Genomic DNA, 25,285 nt, shown 5'->3' with positions numbered 1-25,285 from the left:
GCGCCTGGCCTCACCCCACCCCACCCCGCCGCGCTCCTCCCGGCGTCCCGCGTTGCTCGGCGGCGTTTGCCCCGCCGCCAAGTTGCCACAAGTTGGAGCCGCCCCCCCCCCTCCTCCTCGCCGCCGCCGGGTTCTGGCCTCGGCGTGAGACAATACCGCGGGCTGCAGGGCAGGAGGAAGAGGAGGAGGAGGAGGAGGAGGGGGCGGGCGGCAGGGAGCAGCCCTCTCTCGCCGCCGATGGGGCCGGGCTGGACGGCGCTGCGGGGCGGGTAGGTGGCTCGGCGGGCTGCCGCCGGCTGCCGCGCACCGGGGAGCGGCCGGCAGAGGCAGGCGAGCCCCGGCCACGGCGGGGGGCTCGATGGAGGACGTGGGGCTGCGGAGCGGGCGAGAGCGGCTGGCCGGCGGCGACCCGCGGCTCGGCGCCGTGTTGGTGGAACCGGGACCGGTGGTGGTGATGGTGGAGCAGCGGGCAGCGGAGGGCTACAAGCTGGTGGAGGTGCTGCTGACCGGCGGGGCTCCCTGGGGCTTCACCCTGAAGGGCGGGCGAGAGCACGGCGAGCCCCTGATCATCACCAAGGTGAGAGGCGCCGGGGCGAGTGAAGGGGGGTGGGGGCCGGTGGGTCCTGCCAGCACCATTTTGGCGAGCCCAGGTCGCTGACAGCCCGGCGGTAGCAGCGGAGCGGGCCCGGCCCGGCCGCGCCGCCTTGCCCGGAGCTCACCGCGGGGCTGGGCGGCGGCGGCGGCCTCAGCGCAGGTGGCGTGGGGCCGGCTGCGGTGCTGCGAGGGCCCCAAGGCGGCCGTTAGCGCCCGGGGAGCCGGTGCCTGAGGGTGCTGGGGCAGCCGCTGCCCGGCACGGGGCGAATCCGAGAGAGAGGGGTCCGGGGGGCAACAGGTTGTTGGGCGCCGGCGGCCCCTGAGCCGCCGCCTCCGGCCGTTCGTGTTGCCCGTGAAAAACCCGGTGACGGGCCAGGGGACCCCGCTGGCGGCAGAGCAGCCCCGGCCCCTGTGCTGGGCCCTTCCCTCCCGCCGGGCTCCTGGCGCAGGAGGGTACGGGGACCAAAACTCCCGGCTCTGAGGCGGAGTTTGCTCCGCTGCTGTTGGAATTGGAAATTCAAAATAATTAGGGTAACCTTTTGTATCTCCTTCCTTCTTTAGACAAAAGGTCCTGTGGATAGTGACCAAAGCCATGCTCCCGGGATGGGAGGAGGGGGAGGCTCCTGGGTACACATGCACTTTCTGGTTGCCTTTTAAATTTTTTTTCTCATTTCTTTTTTTTTTAATGTCCTTCTATACTCACAGCTTTAATCTCAGTGCATTGGGCATGAGTTAAGGAAATACATCACAGTTTCTAGAAAATGTTTTTCATCTGGATGTGTTTTGACTTAAGAACCCCCATCCCCAATAATTGTTGGGTTTCGCTGTTCGGACAGTTTTCTTGTTGCACAGTGAAAACGCATTAAAGTAGATCCATATGTAGTTGGAAAAAAAATCCACATTAGCAAGGCACATTTTGCTCAAGATCTGTCAGAAAGATACGTATGCTTTGTCTATGGATCCTGTGGATTCTGCTTGTTCACATTTTAGAAGTGCACAGAGAGTGTCAGAGGTCAACAAGTCTTGTTCTATCCACAGCAGAAATTCTTCTCATCTTATTTTTCAGTCGATTTCATTGTGAGTTGTCTGCATGGTTCCCTTCTCCCAGCCTTGAAACAACTGCACTGTGGGCTTTCCAAGTTAGGAGTTTTGAAACCATCTTTTTCTAGATCTCTTCCATACTTCTGTTTATCAAGGAACAACAGTCAGTGTCAGAAGATATATATGCTGAAAAATGACTGCCTGTCTGTTGGCCTCTTACCAGTACCTTGAATTACAGAATATCAGACCTTGGAGCGTTTGAGGAAAGGCGAAGACAGCTACTTACTGTGTATGTACTAGCTATCAAGTGCCGAATCAAATAATTACACCTTTCTGGTAATGGCTACGTCTAAAGACCGATCAGTGATACTTATTCATAATGTTACCAAGGTATTAAGTAACAGGCTTAAGTATTTGTGGCATGAGGATGTGGCTGTGGTATGTGGAGAGAAGTGTCTGGCGATGGGAATCTTGTAAACTGGGTCTGTTGCAAAGGAATAATTAAGTGGAACCACAGCCTTGGTACCTCCTGAAACTGTGCTACTGTGCAAAAAAGAAACCTGGATCCATTTGTGCTACGGTAGGAAGAAGAGACACCTTGGATCCTTGTGTCTAAGATTTTGGAGTGTATTTCCATTTGCAGTTGTTGGATGCAACTGTAAAGGACTAGTTTTGAAACCAGAGACTGGAGCCCGTGTCCCCCATGTCCCCAAAACGACAATGCTTTAGCTGCGAAGTCTTCCTCTTGGTTTGGCTCACTCATCTTGGTGTTGGGTTTTATTTTTTTTCTGTGGTGGAAAGCTACTGGGAAGAATAGTTTAATACCGGGTGGTTAAAACAGGAAATGTAACATTTGTCTCTTCTCGACTGAAAAGAGCTCTGAACCTGAGTTGTCCACTTCCCGAGTGCACATGGGAGTTGCCAGGCTGCCACAGAAGAGGGGATGCTGCTTCACCTGCGCTTCTCCTCTCCCCGTGGCATGTGCTCTCACTTCTTGGGTAAGGTTGGTAGCTGGTTGGTGGGGGATCTGAGAAAACGCACTGAACTGAATCCTTCAGGGTACCTGTGGAAAAACCCGTGGTTTTGTGGATTCAAACTGTGCTTAAGCATGAGCTGGCTATTTGCACTAGTCCGGGGCAGCTCTGGGGAACTGAGGATGGATGACGTCAAGTGCCACTTTTTAAGGACAGGAATGTGACAAGGTGTGAATGGAGTCTCGGATAGCAGCTACTTAAGGAGGATTTCTGAAATTCTGCCTGTCTCCTTGCTTGCCGTCGTCTTGAAAGCAGGATCAGCTTTTGAAGAAATTTGCACCTTGACGTAAATGCTGGGAAGTCTGTGGTGTAAATGTTTCCTGCTTTCCTTAGCATATATGGGACAGCTAATATAACTGTCTGAAAAGTAGCACCAGGAAATACTGTAATTGAAAAATTAGTGAGCAAGTATATGTTTCTCATTTTGCAGCACTTTCTGTGTAGCGCACCTCTTGGGTGTTAGTTTCTCTGGTTGTGTGGCTATTTCACTTGCTGACAGGAAGGGAAACTTTTTATTACAGATATCATAGGGAGAATCTAGGGCAAGAAGAGCTGCAAACACTATTTGGGGATTGATTAGCTGGAATTCTAGCCAATTAAAAGAAGTGTCCTTTGATCCACCAAACTACCAATAATCAGGGAGGGGAAGGCATGCTGAAGGGGTGAAAATGTGTCCAGCCTGAGCAGGAGGATAAGTGTGCGCTCAGCTGCTGGAATGTTGGGAAGGCAAGCACTTTGCCTGGGGAGAGGTCAGCCCCCACTCACGCTGTGGGTGCCTGGTTGTGGGCCCTGCCCTTGCAGAGTGGGCAGGCTTCTCTGTTTCGTGATAGCATTTCTTTCTGTAACTGAAACAAGACTTGGAGAAATAGTCCGGAACCAGGTACGTAGAATATCAAGTTCACCTGCCAGCCGCAAGCCTTTTTATTTTTTAAATTTTTTCCTCCCTTGCCCTTTTTGTTGTTACTGCCACAGTAGGCATAGAGAAGAATGGTGCATGATACAGCTTGCTCGATCTTTAAACATAGCTGGTCTTCTAAAACTTGCCCCACCCAAGTGCAAGTGGTGTTGCTAATATTTAAGAAAAAAGTCTTTTAGCATTGTCATTTTGTTGCTTACTATTATTTTTATAATGTCCCTTGAAAAAAAAATGCTTTACATTTTTTCTGATCTCTACATCTGTGTATGATAACATTCCAAAAAAAATTGCCCAAAGGCAGCTTGTTCTTGCCTAATTTGACATCTTGAAATAAAGGAGTTGCTTTTTATAGCAACATGTGTATGTCAAAAGAAGATGAAATGACAACTTGGAGGACTTTAATTAGAAGTCTCACAAGCCTTAGTTTTTTTCCTTCTTTTTAAAGAAACAGACTCTGAAGAGAGAGATCTTACTGGAAATAATGAAAATGAAAAGTCAAGGTGCTCAATTCAGTCAAGGTGTGAATCTTGTGAAAATCTCCCATAGCTGCATTATCTTGATTACTTTTACTTTAAAATGACTCTTATCTAAGATGCCCAGCTTGTAGTATCAGTCACAGCGTTGCTTGTGGGTGATGGATAGAAAGTCCTTTCACTTCCTGTACTAACAGTGTCCTTAGGAACTCCAAAGTTGTTCTGCAGTCAGTGTTATCCTTATTATATTAATAAATATGAAAATATACTAGTTTATCCATTTCAAGATGTATCATTTAAATAAATTCCTCTTTAGTATCAGCTTTATGAGGGCCATACCTCCTCAAGCTATGATCTCATTGCAGGCTAATCAAGGCTGGGCTTGGCTGGTATTTCGGCAAGATTTCCAAGTGAAACCTGGACTGTTGCAAGGAGTTTTGTTGTTGATTTAGGAGATAGAGTTCTTGTCTCCTGAATCAGTGCTGAATTCATGCCCTGGCTGGAGGTGCTGTCTTTCAAGAAGCAGCAGTATCAGACAGACTCCGAACCTTTGTTTATTTCTCTTTATTCCATTGCGCTTTTCTAGTGTGCTCCTGTCTATGGTTAGGTGTGAACTGTAATTTGTTTAACCTAATAATTATTTAAATTGTATAAAGGAATGCTTCTCTATTAATTGGCTGCAGGTCTTCTTCATGTGACTTGTATCAATTTATTTTTTTCAGTAGTAAGTGAAGTGGTTACTGCTTTCAGTAGGTAGTTCTTTATCCTTTGGCCTTCTATAATTAAAAGCAATTACTTGCACTGCTATACTGCAACAGTATTTAGAGGAGGGGGGAAGCTTTAATGGTCCTTTATATGAATGAATCAAGAAAAGACATTTTAAAAAATTTAAAAAAAATAAATAGCAGTTGCCTCCCTCAAGTTAGATTTTTGAGGTGAGCTGCACTGCTCGTAGACATTAGCAATTCTTAAACTTGGCTGTGAAGCTTGGTGTCCGGAAAACCAGCATTTAGTGGTAATCCTGGGAAATTACTGGCCAGTTCAACATAAATGCACTAATCTAGGTCTCTGTATCCTGACAAATTTTGTTCACTTCCTTCAGTTCTAGAAAGATAATATATGAAGGAGTATTCCTTCTATTTTATTCTCTTGGTCATCAAAACCAAGCAAAGTTACTGACCTTTATGGGCCATAATTTTAAAATTGCTGGTTAAGGGATTTTTCAAAGAATGTGTCAAATCACATTCCATGTTTCTTTTGAAACCCTTATTTGACTTCTTAACTTGTAAGAGTTTATTGTTTGGGAAAGATTGGTCTGAGTTGGACCTTTTCTGTGTGCTGTTAAATTTGATAGTTGAGAAATTTTAGGAAATGTTTGTGTATTAGAATGAATGTTTTAGGAATAAAATAGTAACATGTAGCTATTGGTCTTCTTTCCTTGTCAAATATGTTAGAAGTTGGGTTTTTTTTTTTTTTTTCAGTGCTGTAGAAACCGTTTTGAGTGGTGTTTACCTTTGTGTCTGGTTGCTGAATCCCAGGTGTCTATTATTGGAAGAGAGGAGTTGATTTGCTTTGATGGAAGAAGATATTATTACTTTTTACTCTAGTAAGCTGATTGATAGAGGGAATGCTCTCAACTTTAATGGCTGTTGAATGAGATCTTTATTATGATTGTTAATTTACTGGCAGAATGGAGCCCAGCACACTTCTATGTGGTTTAAATGGTCTGGCTGTAGAAGTCTGAAGCTTAAGACGGGGGGTTTTTTTGGCAAGAGCATTAACAGTTGAAATGCCACTGGTATTGGAAATTGCATTGTAAAGCTGTCTTGGATGTTGCTACATGTGATCTGCAAATTGTGCACGGAGTTGAAATGAGAGGATGGGTTAAAAGACTTGTGACTCAAGCAGTTTAGGTCAGTTGAGTTACATGCTTAGAAGTCAACTGCAAGATTGCGATTTAAGAAATGAGGGGTATGTGCACATGCAGTCCTGAAACTGCAGTTTTCCTTTATGCATTTCATGCTACATTTCAGGACAAAAATCCTCCTGAGGAGTCAGAATGCTGTGTTTAAAACCAGAACTAGAGCCATAGAATGGTTTGGGTTGGAAGGGACCTTTTAAAGCTCGTCTATTTCCAGTCCCCCTGCTATGGGCACGGACATCTTCCGCTAGACCAGGTTGCTCAAAGTCCTGTCCAACCTGACCTTGAACACTTGTGAGTATGAGACATTCACAACTTCTCTGGGCAACCTGTTCTGGCATCTCACCACCTTCATAGTAAAGAATTTCTTCCTTATGTTCAATCTAAAACTACCCTAAGAAACTTCCTCATGACAAGCAGACTTTTAACCTTTGGAAATACTTGTTGCTTCCAAACTGCTTGTTTTTAATCTGCTCTGTGTTTCCCCCTTCTAGCTACTTAGGCAAAACCTGTCAAATCTATAATGATTTTTTAGTTTAAAACAAAGTACAAACAAAACCATTCATGTCTGTGGAGTCTGGCAGAGGAATTGGTGTGTTTTGTGGGAACAGTTGCTGCAATAGGAGTTAGACAGTGGGATTGCCTATTTGAATGTTTATTAATTTAGTCTATTTAAAGAACAACTTAAACTTCTGTTGTTAGTGTCTGTTGCTACTTTTCAGTATGAATTTTGGATGCTACAATAGGCATTAGCATAAAAATAAAAGATCAGCATGAGACCTCTAGTTATTGCTTGTTGTTGTCAGAGGATTGACAGTAATGCCATTTATTACCTAGTTATCCATCCTGCTTGTGTTTGGTTTTTGAAGAGGAAAAAAACTGTGGGCTCGTGTGGTGTTTATGCATATGCTACATATGCTTTACTCAGTGGACTGTATATATTTTTTTTCCTATAGAACTTCGTTCATTGTGTGTTCTCCTGCTTAATGAATATTTAAAGTATGGGAGTGTGGAAAGAACAAGGTAAATGGGAAATGAAACCTGGTCATGAATAGATTGGAGAAAACAACTGTTTAGTAGTAACCAGGCCAATATTGCATCACATACGTGAGCTGTTTCCTTCTTGAGGAAAGCCATTTGTGTTCAGTCTTCCTATGCATTTGTAATCTATGCAGAGAATACCTAGTATGTATATGAATCTGGTTCTGTGGATCACTTTATTACAGAAATTTGAGACAGGTCCCAGCCATTCAGCAGATTATTTTACTCACTGTACATTTAAGAGATACAGTGCATGAAGAGTTTCCCAGAGGGGTGAAGTGAAAATTGACACAGTTATGTTGTTACAATATGCAAACTTGCTTTCTGTTGTCTGTTTTTTTGAGCCTATTTGATAGAAGGTCAACTGAAGGGTTTTTTTATCTATACATAAAGAAAAATATTTATGCTTCTCTCTAAAACTTATGTAAGTCTTTCTAGATTTTTTATTTTTGTGGGGTATTTTTTTTGTTTGTTTTCTTTAAGATAAGAAACAGATTTGGAAGCTTTCTAATTCCACATAGCACAGTATTTTCAGTTTCTTAAAGATTATGCAGCAGGTATGCTGTGCTATCCCCATACTTGCCCCCCCTCCCCCCCCCAAGAATATTATCACCACTTTGGTGGTGAATTTTTAGGAGTTCTAATTTTTGTACTACTTGTAGCTTCACAGATATGGTCATATATAGGCAGGATGGAATGTAAGGTGTATGGAATGGGGAACAGTATGTTTTGTTTAGATGCATTCATTCAGTGATACGAAACATGTACAAAGTTTTGAACTGTAACCAGTTCTTAAATTCAGCTTGATGTAGTTGTAGAATGTGTTTGTAGCCTTCATATATGCTTTGCCAAGCAGCAGACTTTTGGTGATGTTCACCCAAACTTAAGCTAGATGTTTAATAGAAGTAGACATTTTTTGAAAGTGATTTGTAGTGTTTAAATTAGACATGACTTACGTGCTCTGAATTGCTTTCTGAAGTTGCCTACCATTTGCTGTCCCCTGTGTGAGAAGCTGAGGAAGCACGTGGCTCCTTGACACGTACCTGGATGCCTACGTAGGTACCCGTAGTAAGATGAAATATACTCAAGCGAGATCGTTACCCGCGTATTCGCAGTGTCTGTGGGTATGCCCAAAGCTGCTGGAAATTTCTTTATTTCTGTGATTGTACTTTGTTTCTGAGCATAGCTGTTCAGTTTGATTTCTCAAGCTGATCAGGGAAGAGTCGTAACCTACCCAGGACAGCGACGTTTTTGAAGTTAGAGAACTTTCTTCCCTTCCCTGTAAGTTAATACAGTATCAGTATTCAGTCTCTAATTAATTCAGAGTGTTCTTGGTAAGCACAGGTCAGGCCACCAAGATAAGAGAATGGCTTCTGCAACGTAACAAGTTACTGGAGGATCTTTTTAGTGGCCTTTGCATGTATCTAAGGGTCACTGTAGAGTGCCAAAATCCTCAACTCAGAAAGAGGCGACTGTTTGGTGAATGCTGGAAATGCAACAATTTGCTGCTTTGAGAAACTAAATAACTTTTGTCAGGTACACAATTCTTGGGTTGTATCTTAAAGTAGAAACAGATGGTGTAGTGTTTGATGGTAGAAAAGAGGTTGTTTATTTCAGAGTTGTTCTGAACTTCGACGAAACAGCAAAATTAACTGAAAACTTTAAACTTTTTAGGCAACGGCACAGTAGCATTGGCACTGAGAGGAAGGCTTCGTGTCCTGTGTCCATACGCTTCTCCTGCCTCATCACTTACAGAAAGGAAACCTTCCCCTCTGCCACCAGCCCTGCTTTCCCCCTTTAAATCTCTTCTTCATTTCCAAATTATTAGATTCTTTGGAATCTTTAAATTTTTCTAATCCATCAACTCTGATATATGCGTTAGGAAGTATGTTGTCGTGTTTCTTAGATACAGAATTTCTAAAGAATTGTATTTAGTAAAGAAGTTTTTGAAGGATGTAGAGTGGCATGTTCAAGGGCAGTAGAAAGGACAGAAAATAGTCAGTGACTGAAAGTGGGAAATAGGTAATATGTGGAGACCTCTGCTGCAGTGCTTCAGAGGCTGTATCCCTTTGGAGAGCGAGTAACAGTGCAATTTCATCCATTCTTGCAGTCATTTTTCTAGCTGAATGACCTTTTGGAAGGAAGATGGATCATGATTGAAGGTTCTCTTGTTATTGTGGATATAGGTGGCCTTATCTGATGTGCTTTTTGCTCCAGGCTCTTAGCTATTCTGTCAGCCTTGTTTCTGAGATCTAGACCATTTCTGTAGTCACAGTTTGGAATTTGCTGTCCACAGGGTAGTCTAGTCCTTTGCTGTGTGTTTGTCATCTACAACAATGGGATATTTGGTGTTCTGGTAATAGCAGAGAGGCAGTTATTTCTGAGCAGTTTGGCAGAGACTGTAAGAATGTTCTTGCTGATGTGGGAAGTTGAATTTAATTTGGTTTTGTTGAAACTGTAACATAACCTGATGAAACTAAGTCAGAGCTTTCTTTTTAATAGAAATGCATGAACTTCATTCTCATTTATGTTTTTTTTTTTTTTTAAGTGGAAGAAGACCCAAGTGTTAGTGAAACTTACTTGAAACGAAATCCAGAGCCTTTTACAATGGCTGGGCACTTTAATTTGAGAGTAATAAATTCTTCATCCTCAGTTCTTCTGTTATATTCTTTCTATAATGGACTTGCAGTCAAGTCTGAATAGCTGAAGTAGAGAGAGCTCCATCAATGGGCAGCATGACAGTACAATAAACTTATTTGAAAGTGAAGCACAGTAAACCTAATGCTTTACTTGAAGTTGCAGCTTCAGTACTTTTCCTCTTCAGTAAAAAAGACGATTGTTCTCAAAATCCCTTCACAAAGCTATAAAACCAGATTATTTTGGATTTTTTTCTGTCTCTTGAGATAAAACATACTTTGTTATACACTTGCTTTGAAAGCTTCCAACATAAACTCTGAAACAAAGCGGTATCTCCTGGTTTCCCAAATACATATAAACTATTCAGCATTCTTCAGGAAATAAACTTCTGATTTGGTTCAGTGAGTACTGTAAAAAGTTGCTGTTGGGAGGTAACAATACTTTATTTGGAAGCTGCGTATTTTTCAGTAAAATACGATAATATTTTAGGATAGTATCATAGAAACATGATTTCATGGTAAAGGAAGTGAAACACTTCCTACACAGTATCAGTTAGTCATCACTGTGTTAATTTTCTTAAACAAATTAGATGCAAAAATGAGTTTGTGGGTGTCTAGCTGAGTGATATCTGATATAACAAAATCTCCAAGTCCTGATGAGTATTTGGATTCTGGATAATGAAGTCATTACAGTATTGTAAATTGCTTTATTTCCTCTACAAATACCTATTTTGTTGATACAGAAGAAAGGAGGACATTACATTTTAATAAGAGACATTTGCAGTTGCTTTTGTGTTTTTAATGGAATAGCAAAGCATCCATTTCAGTCATTCATTTGAATGAAAGATGGAAACGTGTTGGCATAAGATAGTGTTTTGTTGGGTGTTTATATATGGAAAGAATGTCAAGATGATAACAGAGAATACTTGAAGGTTTATGTTTCTGTTAAATATAATTAATAGTTAAGTCAAGATTTAAGAGAAATGAACGCTTTCAAAATTAGCTTTTATAAACAATTTGTAATCTGTTTTTCCCTTTACTATTTTGGTAAGGTGACTTTTTGTCTAAATATAAAGGCTTCAGTAACATTAAAAAGCAGTTCTGAGGCTGGAAAATATTATATAAATACTGAATTCTCTTAAATGCAGCTCTAATGCCACAATGTTACTTCTACTTTGCACTAAATTAGTAGGACAAGACTTTAAAGCTCTAAGGTAAACTATTTCCCCCCTTTTAGAATGTGTATTTTTAGTACATACAAGAACTTTTGTATTTCCCATTCTTTTTCCTTTCCCCTGTTTTATAAAACTCAATCATTTGCTCCTTTGCTTAAAAAACTTAAACTGCAGTGATTTATTAGCAAAGTAACTTTTATTTCTACGGTCTTCACCTTCTGGGAACTTGATGTTTTTCCTGACTGCTGGGGGAGATTGCTATCGAGAGCAGGGAGAGCTGCGCCTTTCCTGACACCTTGAAGACTTGAGGAGTTTCTGTGATTGCTCAATCTGCTGTTAGGGAGGGGTGTAAGGCAAGTCTTTGTTGCTCAACTGAATTTCTTCTGGCTGATTAGGGAAATTGTCATCTTAAAAAATATCGTAGCCATGACCTGTTATGTCAAAGGTGCAGGTGATTAAAATGTGAGGGTGGAGAAGTGTGTGGTGATTTGGTTCCATGAAGCCAGTGATGAGTCTGAGTCGCAAAGTTTCAACACAGACCCCTGCGAGAAGCAAGGAGCTGGAAATGTTAGTGAATTGGAAATTGTGAGATCTAATAAATACATTGCCTCTTTTGCCACAGGGTGCTTTTGTGCCTGTGTGGGGTTGTGTGACACTTTTGCCTCAGTCTCTGGTGTTGAATAGGAGTAACAATATTTCTTGACTTTGCAGAAGTCTGTTTCTCAGGAAACAGATCTGATACTGAAGTATTATGGTGACAAAGACTTCATAGTCTTTCTAGTAAAACCCAGAACCTGAATATATGGAAACCCTAGGAATGCATAAAGAGAGTTGTTTAAGACTACAGTTGTGCAATTCTATCAGCAGTAAATAATGCTCCACAACAGAAAACAGCACTTTATGCTTGTGTATCTCCAGTGTTGATCATAAGTAATGTACTGAAGTGTACAATTGGATATCTTTTCACAGAATTAAACCCCACTGCGTACCCAAAATGCACAGGTGCTCTCAGTGCCTCAGAAAAGTAGAAAAGATGAATGGAGTGAGACAAGCTGTCAGCACCTGAGTAGGAGGGGGGGAAAAAAAAACCCCATAATGTGGACTACTTATATGAAAGGTCAACCAGACATTTGAATCTGTGAGATATGAAACATTTGTTAGCAATAACTCTTCATAAAGAAATACATTTTTTTTAGCCAAAACACATGTCCTTGCTGACCACTTGAATTTCCTTCAATTTCACGTGACTATGACCTGCTTACAGCTCCTGGATAGGAAAAAAAAAACTGTCAGTGCCTTGAAAACTGATGGTGAACTTATGGTTGTTCGTAGTCTAAGGTGGTACCATAGGATACAAGTTTCAGCAGAATGAAGGGAACATGTACGTGTTTTCTTCTAACTGCAGATAAACTTAAAAATTTAATTTCTTCGTCTGCACATCACCAGCACTAATTGGAAGGTTCCTGTTTGCTCCATTATGTTGTATCAGTGATTGATACAGTCATCCCACATTTCAGCCTAAAGGTGTTGGGTTAGCTGTAGACTTCCCATTGTAAACCCAGAGCTGCAAACAGTAGGTCTTTAGTGACCTAGCTTATTTTGCTGAAAGCTGGCTGGGGAAATGTTGCATGAGCAATTTAATTAGCCCATTAGAGGGAGTAGAGATGAGCAGCAGGGAGTGGCAACGTCGTGGTACACAGTCACACGCCCCAGTGACTTACAGGCTGTAGTCCAGCTGACTTCCAGTGAAAATTAATTTGAAGTATGGAAATCATCTTAGAAAATAGGAGATAAGTATTTACAACTGTTGGATTTTTATTAATGAGCAGTCCTGAATCCAGACCTCTACTCTGTCTTCATCTTGTGATTTTGAAAAAAAATGCATCCAACCCTCTTCTGAGGACAAAATGGATATAATTGTTATTAAGATCAGAGTAAAAAGAGAACTGTTTTGTTTATTTTTTTTTTTTGCTACCAAAAAGTAGTTCACATTGGAACATCTAGGAGAGAATGTTCACTCTATCAACACTAAATTAAGTCATGACACATTATAACTAGGTCTGCATCTGTTGTGGGTACACCTTTGTCTAAAGGCTTGGAATTTTCTGGGATATTTGATCGATGCTGGCTGCAGTTTATGGCCAGGTTTTCTTCTGTTTGAGTTCTGGGGAGGTTTCTGTAGGACTTTTTTTGTGCAGCTTGTTTTGATATGAAATAAAAATAATTGGTTGTATAGCTTTTAATAACATACTGCTAGGGATTATTAATTTCTTTATTAATTTTTTATCAATTCTTGAACTTTGAACTGAAAAGTTTTCTTTTAGATTTCTCATTTGTTTAACTTTTTTTTTTTTTTTTTGTAGCAGTTCCAGTGCTAATTTAACTACTTCTTGGGCATTGTAAAGCTGCATCTAGATCTAGGCTGTTAAAAACATTTCAAGGAGAATTATTGATGGATGTGTTTGACTCTGTTAATAATAAGACTAGCTTCCACCTTCTAGAACACAGTTGCAGTCAGTGTCCTGAAAAACAGCTCCCTTGCTTCCTCCAAAACAAATCAGTCTTTAGGCACTGGACAGTAATTCTCATTTGCAATAAATTGATGAGAGGAAGGAGGAAAGCATGCTATTTGACCATGAAATTTGGCATGTTATCATGTGTGGTTGTAAGGAGTGTGGGCTAGGGTTGTATATATAACAATTACAGAAGTCTTAAATCATTTTACAGAGTGATTTGTTCTGTAAATTTTATATCCTTGTAATAGGTTTTGTGTGTGTTAGCTTTTACTTTTCTTTTTAGAGAAGAAAAAAGAAACGTTGACATCTTAGTGGCATCCTCGTAATTTTATCAACCAAACTGCAGTTTTCCAAACTAGCAGGAGCAAAGATAGGTGGTTGTTTCCTGTGGGAGTCAACACAAGAAGGGGACTGAGGTACCTTGCCCGCCATGTTTAGGTTTCTCCACTGCCAAAGGTTCTGGAGGGAGCGTGTTGTAGTTGCCTCTTCTTTCCAGTGGCTGGTCCCGGTCTTTTCTGAATTTCCGTTAACTGTACCTCTTTCTTAGCTAGAAGTCCTTATCCTTTATAATTCTCTTCACCTGAGTGGTTCTGGATTCAATTCAACAGACAATCTTTCTTTACCAGTTGCTCTCACTCTGTTTCTATCCCTAGCTCTAAATCTTGTTTCACCTTTTTCAGCCACATGCAGTTTGGCTTACATGACCTCCTTCCCTTTTCCTTGGCACCTCTCTGCTTAAAGCTTCAAGCCTACAAAATGTTTAGCACGGAGGATCTCCTCACAGGACTTGCAGTTAAATGAGACTTTTAATAGCCGGATGCTTTCAGAGCTGTTTAACTTGAGCAACATAAGATACATATGACGTAGACAACCATGTGCGCATCCTGGATGCTGTCAGATTACTCCTTTTACTGAAGCAGGGGTCACTGGAGTGTTTCAGATTAAGTTGCCAGTTTTGCTTTTTAATGTAAGCATTTATTTCTTCATTTGTTTCCTGGAACTGGATGGACCATTTCAGTTTAAATTTAAGAAAATTAAGGGTTTGAGGCTTACGTGCACAATGGAAAGTTTCTGCTTAACTAATTGAAGTACGGCAAATTCGTCATCACTGAAAGAAAATACCATCTTATGATGGGAAGCATCAAACAACTTTGATTAGTGAAGTGGCTAATACCACCTGTGGTTAATTACCAAAATGGATCTTACAGGAAGATGAGGACATATGATTTTTGTCAAACCATGGCTTAGATATTACTTTATTAGAAAGATGCAATTGGCAAATAAGAGCAACAAAAAGATGTCTGCACTTATATGTATTTAAGATTATGGTACAGTGAAGAGGGAGTCAAGAGCTTGCAGGAAGAACAGTGATTTTTGGTTTTTTTTTTTTTGTAGCTGTATTTGAAGTGAGTGTGCTTTTTTTTTTAATTCAAAGCCAGGTACAGGTAAGACTGTGACCTAAAAAAGTATCCTGTGAATATTGGTACACCACAGAGCACATTGTTTTTTCTCTACCTCTGCGACTCATGCAGCTAAGAAGTCTCATCCAGCTTTAGTTTTGAAGAGAAGAGTGTTTAGCAAGGTTAGTGGATGTTTTGTAGTGTTTGATGATAGTTGTCCAGGTGATGATTAAATTGTAGCAAAGCACCAGAAGAATGTGTCTCCTTTCTGAGATAATCTGAGAGTTACTTCCCTTTCCAATTAGGCTGTGAGTTGAGGCAGAAGGAGAATGATGTAGTAGTTACACGTTTTAAAAAGCAGAACTAGCTTTTAATGTACAGTTACAGAAAAGGAATTTTCCATTCCTGAGCACATAATATTCAAAGCTTGTAGTTTTGGAAGGAAAGCAAGAACACCTTATGACCTCCAGCACATTCCAGTGGTTTGGTTTTGAGATTTTTTTTTTTTTTTTTTAAAAAAGGTGACAGTTTCAAATGCATTTTGTTCTTATCTGATTTACATTCTCAGATACATTTCCTGCACTGACCAAAATTCTGATGACGAATGGCAATTTCTTCAAGGATTTCAAGGTTAAATAATTAAAATTAAATCTTGAAGTTCGTAAGCTTTAGTTACTGAATGCTGGACCTCAGTCTCAAAGCACTGGGGGGAAAAAAAACCCCAAACCCCAAATGTTACAACATTTCTCACTGTAATGCAGTGCAAATTATGTACATGGGATGGGGACTCTCTTAGAAGATAAGAAGAGCCTAAGATTTTGAATAGGCAACCATGTGAAGTTTAAGATGCAGTGCCATCACAAAAAAGGGAGATTGTGGTCTTGAGTGTTAGAAACAAGGGTGCAGTCACCATAAATAGGTGGATTTTTTTTTTTAATCTAGTGCATGACCGTTTACACAGGCTTCCAGTTTATTAAGATGTTGAAGATTCAGTAAGATGCTGGAACACAGCTTAACATTTACTTAAAAAACTGACAAAATGTATTTTACTCAAGAAAATTGAAACACAGACCAAGATTCAATAGACTTCTATTCTAACAAACATGAAGACTTGCCGTGTTTGAAATAATAATAATAGTTTCTAACCTTAAGAGGAAAGTTCCAAGGCATATTGCTTAATGTTTTCTGTTGCTTGGTGGATTGTTTGATTTGTTTGTGTTTTGTTTTTTGTTTTTTTGGTTTTTTTAAGATAATTGCTTAATGTTAAACAAGTTATTGGGCTCAGTATGACTGTATCTGGAGGAAAGCAGATCAGAAACAAAATTGGATTATGATCTGATAGACCCTTTTAGTATTTTGTCCATTCACAGATATTGAGTTTCTGAAGAAACAAAAATGAACATTGGGATTCCAAACAAAAAAGCTTTTGAGTTGTATGATGCCAGAGTAAATGCTAGCAAATCATAGGATCTGAAATCTATAAAGCCATTAATTAGTCACGGAGGAACTGAACAGTGAAACTTTTGGCTGATACTATTCAGGTTAAGTACAGGAAAAAAATGTGTTTTATTTTGTATTGCGTTGTGTTTGCAGGATACTCAGATGAAAATATGTGGCTTTGTTGGTAGTTAAACACAGCTTTGAATCCCTGATTTTCCATGAGTGTAAGATTGTTTATATAAGATATGAGATCAGATCTCACCCTGAAATAATAAAGTGTTTTAATTTATCAGTTAAACTCTAGATGACTTCTGAGATTACAGTGGATAGTGGTGTGAATTTCTTCAGTCGTTCATTATATTTGATACCTGTTTTCTTTTTTTGAAGGACAACAATGTGTTCAGTAGTTCTGGAAAAATCACTGAGATTACTTAGATACAAGTTGTAATTGAATGATTGTACTTAATGTCATATCTCTGTATAATATTTCTGTATGTTGTATTATTTCTTGCCAGTGATTCTTTGTTTAGTGTCCTTTTAGTGTTTGGAGGTAAAGCTTTCTTTGAGGACTTTTCTCTGAGGTGCAGAAAACTCTTAAATCTGCTCATTCTTTTTTCAAAGGGCCCATCTTAGCAGTGAAAATAAGCTCCTTAAAATATTTAGGGTTAAAAATGAAATTGTATTTATTTCTTAATTTGTATTCCTCAGTTTTCTCATCACTTGTGCAGTGATTTTACTTCCGTCTCATAGTTTGACGCTTTGTCCCTAATGATGTGTAAATATATCTGAATCATAACCTGTTTTTAATTAAAACAAAAGATGATGTGCTGTACACTAGGTAGGAACGTGTTAAAAATTCTTTGGTACTAAGGTATAACAAACCTCAGTGAGTGTTTCTTCTAAGATAGCCCCTATGTTAATGGAAGCCTACAGTTTTCTGAAATTTTGTTGGTTGTTCATACAGATACTTGTTCATATCTGTCAGGCATTTCATTTCTGCTTTTGAGTTCAGAATATTTCCAGATCCTGGAAAATTAGCTATATAATAAGGATGATAAATTCCCTTTGAAGAACAGATGCTTAAAAAGATGCTGACTTTTTTTTTGCTGGAAGTTGAGTCAAATGAAATCACTCTTTGTCTGAAAAATCTGTCAGCCACAAGATTTTTCCTGTGCTGATTTATCTTCTTCTGTTCCTTGGAAACAGAAAAATTGGAAATACTCCTTACACGTTGAAAACTATAGAACAGTGTGTGTAAGAATGAGCTTGTATGGGTTGAGTTGCCACCAGCTCTTTTTTTTTCCCAATTGTAGAGCAGCTTCATCTTACTCCTTGAAGTATGTTGGCACATAGTTCAGCTAAGATACTGCAAGTAGTGGCATGGCAGTAGAAAGAAATATTTGAAGCAGACTTAATATCAGTGCAATAACATACTGGGTATTGGTCTGAAGTAAGCTAAGCTTTTTTTTTTTTTTTTTTTTTGTTTGAAAACTAGATCTGGTTCTTCTGGTTCATGTGCACTTAATGTCAAACATTATCTGTCTTTTCTGCCAGCAATATATCTTCTAAGTAGAAAATACGTCTAGAGCCCTTTACTTCTCAATATTGATAGACAGAATGACTACTTCTGTGAGACTAGGTATCCACTATCACTTAAGTAAAATGGCCAAAAATGTGTGGAAGCAATCTATGACATGATAGCATTCATTAGCCTGCAAGTGTTGATCCACCTTTGAGACTTGCTTTGAAGATAGCAATGGTGTAAGTGTCAGACTTGATTATGGATTGGGACCCTTGTGCAATGACTTGCAGCCTTTTCGCAACTAGTGGCTGTATCCACTAGTGAGGGCTCGCCATTTTCCTAAGAAACTCCAAGTACGTAACCGTGCAGCTAAGGAATGGTGTTTGAAAAGGTGGCGGTCTAGCAATAAAATGTGTGGATATACTGCATGTTCTCTGGTGACATGAAATCTACTTTCCTGTAGCAAACCAAGATTTAGGCCCTCTACTCTTACAGGTAACCTGTGTCAATCATAAAATAAACAGAAGGATTGAAGAGTAAGATTGTCCACTTTGACTCGATTTGAGCAATATACTCTATCGTCTGTAGGCTTCACATTGAAAATTAAACAAGAAGTGCTTGAGGAAAATATTCAAGTACTTTGTTCCCCGTAATATATATTTTGAAGATGGAAGTGTGAATTTCTTCACCTTGAGTCTGAGCTGTACCAGTGGCACTGGTGACAAGAAACTTCAGTTTGCTGTGCTGAATCCTCTCAGATTCCTGAGTGGAATCTGCTTCTGTCTGCTGGACCAACGCTATGCTGGATGCTACCTGAAGAATACAATAACAAGCTTTCTGAAGTTTTAGAAGTATGTGACTTCTTGAAGGTGAAAACCTATACTCTCATACTGGAAATGCTCAACAGACAGCTGATTTTGATTTGATATTCCATGCTTAGAGACAATCCTATGTTTTCCTTGGGGGTGGAGACCTGGGAGGGTGTGCAGCAGCACTGGTGGTGATTACACAAGATTACAATAGCAGCAATTTGTGATTATCTCGGTGGCTGTATCAGTTTTGTGCTTGTAATCCTCAGAAGAAAAACTTCCGAAGGGAGCCTGCGTCATACTGATGTATGGTCGCTCTGTCATAACCTGGCTGGAGTCAGCTTTGTGACTCCTTGAGCGTGGGAGATGTATCAAGGCATAGTTTCTGATTGCTTTGTAGTTTCAGAAGGAAAGATAAATGCAGGAAATAAATGTGGCTAATACATTTGCAAATATGGTGAGCTCTTCGCATGCAGGTCATGAACTGTAATGATGCATTGGGCATCCTCACTGATGAGCAAAACATCTTGGTCTTGCCAATCAAAGATTTCCACCAAGGGCTAGACATATTTTTTTCATTATTTGCTGCAGTTTCAATATAATGACTGTTGCAGGAGCGTTTCTGCATATTCTCAGAGAGCGGCTTCTAATTTGTTTCACATCTTACATTTCATACATTTAGAGAGAACCAATATTTTCAGTGCAAAGAGAACATATAAACATGCTGTTTCATAGAGGAAAAAACAGTTACAGGGTAGCTCCAGAAAACTTGGGAGACCAGTTCATTTTATTTAAGTATGCATTTATGGAGTCACTGCAAGTAAGCAGAAAACTTATGTGAACTATTTTTATTTAGTTGTAAGTTCATGTGACTGGACTAATTTTGTTTGGTCACAACTTGGCCTTGGTATTCTGTGCTTTTGTAAAAACTGAGTACTTGTCAGATTTATTTAGGGATTGGAGCTGCAATTTCCTCATAAAGCTTTAAAATTCTCAGCTGAAATTATTCTGTTATTTATTTCAGGTCAGTAACATTTCCTTTTTTTATAAATATGATAAATAGTAATACAGATTTGAAAAGTGCAATGGATTGATACAGAAAGTTCTGTTTGACATTTAAGTATGTTCAAAATAGTCTTACTGCTCCACGTCTAATGTTGCCATGAATCTTACAGCCTAAATAGTACCATACAGTTTAAGGATTTTTATAGAATAAGTATACTGCCTTTATTTTTTTTTTCCTTTATCATTGGATGCATTTGTCCTTGTCTCTAGAGTCATAGCTCTGTATTTTGTAGCACCTTAATTTGAGATAGCCATCCTATGAATATCTGTTTTATGGATGCAGTCTTCCAGTGCTGTTTTCAAAAACCTGTTTACTCTTGCAAACAACATCTGCTACTCCTGACTATTAGAATATTGCTTAGAGACAGCGTGACCTTATGCCTCTTCCTAGAAATGCCTTACCTGTACTTGCTGACAGTATCCTTTACTTTTAAATCAAAAAGGAAGTTATTTTTTTGTTAGTCTCGACTTGCTAACGTTATGCACTTTATGGTAGCTGCTGTATAGCCAGTTTATTGTGCTCTTTGTGTTATGGATTAATTTCTTCATTCCTCCCCCTCGCTTTCTTCCTCAGCATCGTAAGATGGGGATATTGTCTGGGCAGTCAGTCATGTCTGCTGTATCTAGGATCATGAGGACAGCTGTAGCGAGTACGGACAAAGTCTACTGAACCTTGTTTCCTGTTTTTGGAAGTAGCTGGGAGTTAATAATTGAGGAACGGTTTTAAGAAGCAGGAGAATTATAGTGTAATTATAGTGTAATTAATTTTTTAATTTATTATTTCCCCTCTTTTCTTTTGATACAGTCTTTTAATAGTTAACAAGTTAGGGCTGTTTGAATAATTTGTGTTTAAAAGTCAATTAACAAATTCATGACAGGACAGATTTATTTATTTATTTATTTTAACGTCACTCTATTTTTTTAAACTTTTGCATTCCCCAGTATCTATTAGCAATGTTTCATATCTGCTTTTAAGAAAAAGGTACTATTTTACACAGCTGTATAACTGACTTTATTATATTTCTGAAGAATAACTGTCCATCTCCATTTTGTAGATTCACAATAGTATGTGTTACAGACTCATAGAATCACAGAATGGTTTGGGCTGGAAGGCCCTTAAAGATCACCTAGTCCAACCCCCTGCCATGGGCAGAGACACCTTCCACTAGACCAGGCCACTCAAAGCTGCATCCAACCCACATTCATGTGTTATAGACTAATATATAATACTATATATTAGTTCTTCTCAGTACATCTTTTCTAAGCTCAAGTCTATCCTGGTTAAATTCTCCTCATTTAAACGTTGGTCAGTATCTCTGACCAGCCTGTTCTTTTCCTTTACATTTCTAAATTCTGCTGGATTCTTGTTTGGGTGGGATGACAAGAATTACCTGAAACTTTCACTTAGTCAAACCCCTATGCTGTTATAGACGTAGTACCATTATGTGTAAGGGAGAAGGGAAAGCCATTCCCTTTCTAATAATTCCAGATGTTTTATTTGCTTGTCTGCTGTTGACCACTGAACTGCTGTTTTCAGAGTATGGCCCAGGATGATGCAAGTGAGGGTTTCTGGCTTGCCTATGGGTCTGTGTTTATTGCTTGTGGGTGTGTGGGGGAGTTTTGTGTGAGTGTTGCCTTATCTACAGTGACTTTAAGCAATGCAGTCTTTGTGGCTCTTTGCAGCCGGTGCAGCTTTGACTAATCGAGGTAGTCTTGCATCATCAGGAAACTTTTGGTTGCTCGTCCTCTTGGCAAATCACTGATTTAAAAAAAAACAAAGCCACAAAACCAGCACAAACAAACAAAAACCCCAACCAACCCCCCCCCCCCCCCCAAACCAGCCAAAACCCCAAACCAAGAATAAGCAAACAGCACGGGCCATATTGTAGATGCCAGTGAGACTCTTCTGATATCCTCTCTGTATTGTGAAACTGGACATATTGCTGTCCCTTGTTTTCTCCTGACTGGGCTTTTAGAGAGGATTTTTTTTTTTTTTTTTAATGCTGTGGCAACATAGTTTTTTTAACAAGTTTTGGTAAGAAACACTGTCCAAAAAAAAGTGATAAACATTTTTGGGGCGGGGGAAAGAGGTGTATTGCTTGGGTGATTCTTCATGTTGAGGTCAAAGAACTGTAACACAACTGAGACAGAAGCCTGCGGAAATAGCACTCTGCTATCTTTTCTGCAGGATGTAGATCGGTGGAAACTATAGTACTCATGTACTTATCTGAATTTCTCAGGACTATTATGAGGCCACTGGAGAGATTTCTTTATATATTGCCTTAATTTTGTGAGGTAGCAAGGTTGTTTGAATTGAGAGGTTATACTCTGCAGTATGAGTTGCTTTAAAACAGCGTACTTTTGGTTTGTAGTGTGTTTGTTTTTTTTTTTCCTACCTTTTGCTGATGCTTCAGTTTGTGACTGTTCTACTGATTCTCTTTTGTAAGAAATTATTCTGGTACGTGGGAATTTCTTTGATTTTCTCTAAAACTTTTTTTTTTCTGAAATTTTGCAGAATTCTTTACTTCACTGTTAGTGGCAATGCAACATCTTGCTGAGTGTGTGTTGTAGACAGATCATTAATCAGGATGCAGTGTTTGTGACCACAGCTCCAAATTATTGATTTTGGCTTCCCAGATCAAATAGTGAGACTCCTTTCTTGATCTCCAGAAGTTTCTAGTTCGGTTCTTGGCATTCATTAGAATAGCAGAATTGTGATTTTAAGCGAGCAGGAAAGGCTGGATACAAAACAAAGCTGTATGGTGCTGTTGCCCTTTAGAGAATGACTTGAAATAAAACCTGATTTGTGGTGTGAGTGATGTGCTTGATCTCAGACACCTGGCCAAAAGCAGTTTTAACAAGCAGCTGTATTTTTCATTCTGTAAATGCTCCTATACCTTGTTTGTAAGATGAGAACCTGATCCTGTTTTCTGGTCAGAGATAATTACCAGCAAAATTTGAACATGCTCTACTTTGTGGGGGGTTGTTTTTTTTTTTGGTATAGTCTTGCATAATAAGTCCATAGCTTAGTTATTTTTTTATAAATTATTAAGCATTCTTTAAATTATTGCTTAATTAGATAATTGGCCCTGTCTTCTTCCTTGGAGGCAGCTTTTTCTCACTAGATAGTCTTATTTGTTGGACTCTTGTCCAGCCAATCCTGTCTTGGATTTGTTGGACAGTCCTGACTCATTGATCTTAAAAGCTTTTTTCAGATCTTCTGACTCTGAGGCTTGACATTTGAGGATGACTGGGCTCCAAACTACTTGCATACATTAATAATGCTTTGTGTGGTTTTTCAGTATGTTCTTCTCTCTGTGGTGTAGCATTACCTGACTGTATTTGTTTTCTTCCATTTCTCTAAGTGCTTAGACAACATAATTAATTTACCCGGCATTGTCCACGGGTAGATATCATTTGCTTTTCTCCAGCCATAGGAAGCTGTGCAGCTTTTTTTTTTCTGTATGAAAGCCATAGTTATAGTGTTGCTTCCCTTATTTCAGGAAGAGTTCTGAGCTGTGAGTGAGCTTTCTGGAATGACAAGTCTTTGGATAACTGGGGGTTTTTTTTCAAGGTAACTTGTGCCAAAATTGAGATTACTGGAAAATAAGGGCATGCAAGGTTATATTGTGAACTAGGTTTTACCCAAAGGCCCGGATTCTGCTTCAGGATTGGTTCAAAGAAAACATTTCTCTCGTTGAATCTCATTTTGGCAAATGAGATTCAGTGTAAGATTCAGGCTTCCTTTGTAATCTCCTTTTTTCTGTTATTTTGTCACACCCTTCTTCACTAACATCTGTATGATCTCAAACCATGCTTTACTTAAGAGAAAATATCGTTGCTCCCAACATACTGTGTGGGCTGGCTGATTGCAAAATGCAACAGGCTGGCTTCTTAGCTGAGCTGTGGGTTTGATTTACCATAAATGGGCTAATTAACCGTAAAATGCCATACTGCTCATGTTTGTGTGCAAGGAAGCTATATAGCATTTAGGCTGAGTTGCTTTCAGTTTTCTATTTCTAATGAATGGATTTGTTATATTTAACTATAAGGAGAAAACACTGGCATAACAAAACTGGAAATAAAATGTAGATAAATAGGCAAGGCAAAGACTTGCTATTTTGTGAGCTACTCAGTTTGTGCTCAGCATTTGTAGATCTTTTTAAAGTATAGACCTCGCTCAGGTATTTGTATTTCATTATTAAATAACTGAGAAGAGGTTTGTGATTTGCACTTATGGTTGTTTTGAAGTCAAACAGTCTATCTTAAGGGTGTTGTAAAAAGTAGTATTTGGAGGGGGGGTTTATTAGGTTTTTTTAATTTATTTGGATGACAAAAGGAGCTTTTCAATAATTTCATAGTTGTTGGACCCTCTCTCTTCTGTAATGGAGATAAGCAGTAAAATTCTACTGAACAGATAGATACAAGAAATTTGCTAGTATGAGAAGACGGAAGTCTGTCCTCCAGCCTTATCATTCTACCATTTTGTACCATCTGTAGACAATTAAGAAAACAAGGTAAGAAAATAGTTTGCTTTTTGCTCTTTATAAATAAATGGAAGTGAGCATAATAGCAGCCAAAGGAAACATTCCTCTGTGATTGCAGCAAGATTTGTCCAAAATAATAGACCTTGTATTTTGTAAATGTTTGGTTTGCCTCTGATGTTTAATATTTTAGGCTCTTTAATGTATTTGGGTGCATACCAGGCGAAGTGTAAAATTTCAAAATCCATTGGTGGAAGCCTTCTAAGACAGGACCACCTGCTGTGTTTGCTCTGCTGTTTCAATTGCTCTATTATACCACTTCTTCCGTTGCAAGTTGAGGAAGATGGAGGAGGCCACTTGGTTAAAGTATTACTTGGCACTAAGTATTTATGCTGGTCACCACTTTACTGGCTGGGAACAAAAAGTTTTATATAAATGACTTTTTTATTGGAGTAAAAGTCTTCTAGATCCACAGAACAATGGATCCATCTTTCTGTGGATCCAGCCAAGTTAGGTTGGATCCACAGAAAGCCAAACCAAAGCTGAACTTCTTCTGCATCCCATGAAGTGATGAGGAGATTGTGGGACTGTAATTTCCTGTGCACATCAATAATAATTATTGGGTTTTAACACTGAAGAAGCTGTTCAGACAGTGTATGAAGTTAGCTCTGTCACTCTAGTCACAACACTGCTGCTGGCTAGTGAGCAAATTGTTAAGAGTAATAAATTCTTCAGGCTTTAAGGGTCTCCATGTAGCTAATATTACAGAAATAATGAGCACTTTGGTATGAGACTTTAAACCATGCAGAACTGTACGGTAAACAGTAGTGATTTTGGCCAAGAAGCATCTGAGTCAGCACAGAAGATGATCTGAAACATTCCTTTGTCTTATGAAGAAAAATAAGGGCTTTCCTTGTAGTGAGAGGACAGTGGTGGACAGCCTTCTACACCTGTGGTAGAAAATCAGATTTGTGAACGTAATCCAAATGATGGCATTGTCTCTGTACTTTACAATGTATCTGTGACCGTCGACTAAACCAAAAGTGAAGTCAAATGGGAACCTCCAGAGTTTAAGCAAAATCAGGTTGTGTCCTTAGTCCAGTCCTTCTCTGTATGAGAAGGCCTCTCAAACCTTTGTAAGCACTGATACAGAATGATTTGCCAATCTTTGAGCTATTTAAAAAGCTCAGCTCTAGCAGCATTTCAGTTAAAAGCTGC

The 25,285-nt window shown here is 39.4% G+C and overlaps 1 protein-coding gene across 1 annotated transcript in view; it reads left to right on the top strand.

Annotated features, from left to right (window-relative positions):
• The first annotated feature begins 326 nt into the window (after positions 1-326).
• The window catches only part of SHROOM2 (shroom family member 2), a 127,082-nt gene continuing 102,123 nt past the window's right edge, over positions 327-25,285 (top strand). Inside the window, exon 1 of the mRNA XM_086768172.1 lies at positions 327-577. Within this exon, the coding sequence (XP_086624298.1) occupies positions 359-577 (219 nt within the window). The 5' untranslated portion in view covers positions 327-358. The remainder of the gene's footprint in view (positions 578-25,285) is intronic.

The sequence above is a fragment of the Chlamydotis macqueenii genome, chromosome 1 (assembly GCF_036417535.1).
Source record: "Chlamydotis macqueenii isolate bChlMac1 chromosome 1, bChlMac1.mat, whole genome shotgun sequence".
Classification (NCBI taxonomy): domain Eukaryota; kingdom Metazoa; phylum Chordata; class Aves; order Otidiformes; family Otididae; genus Chlamydotis; species Chlamydotis macqueenii.
This window is presented reverse-complemented; position numbering and strand designations above follow the sequence as displayed.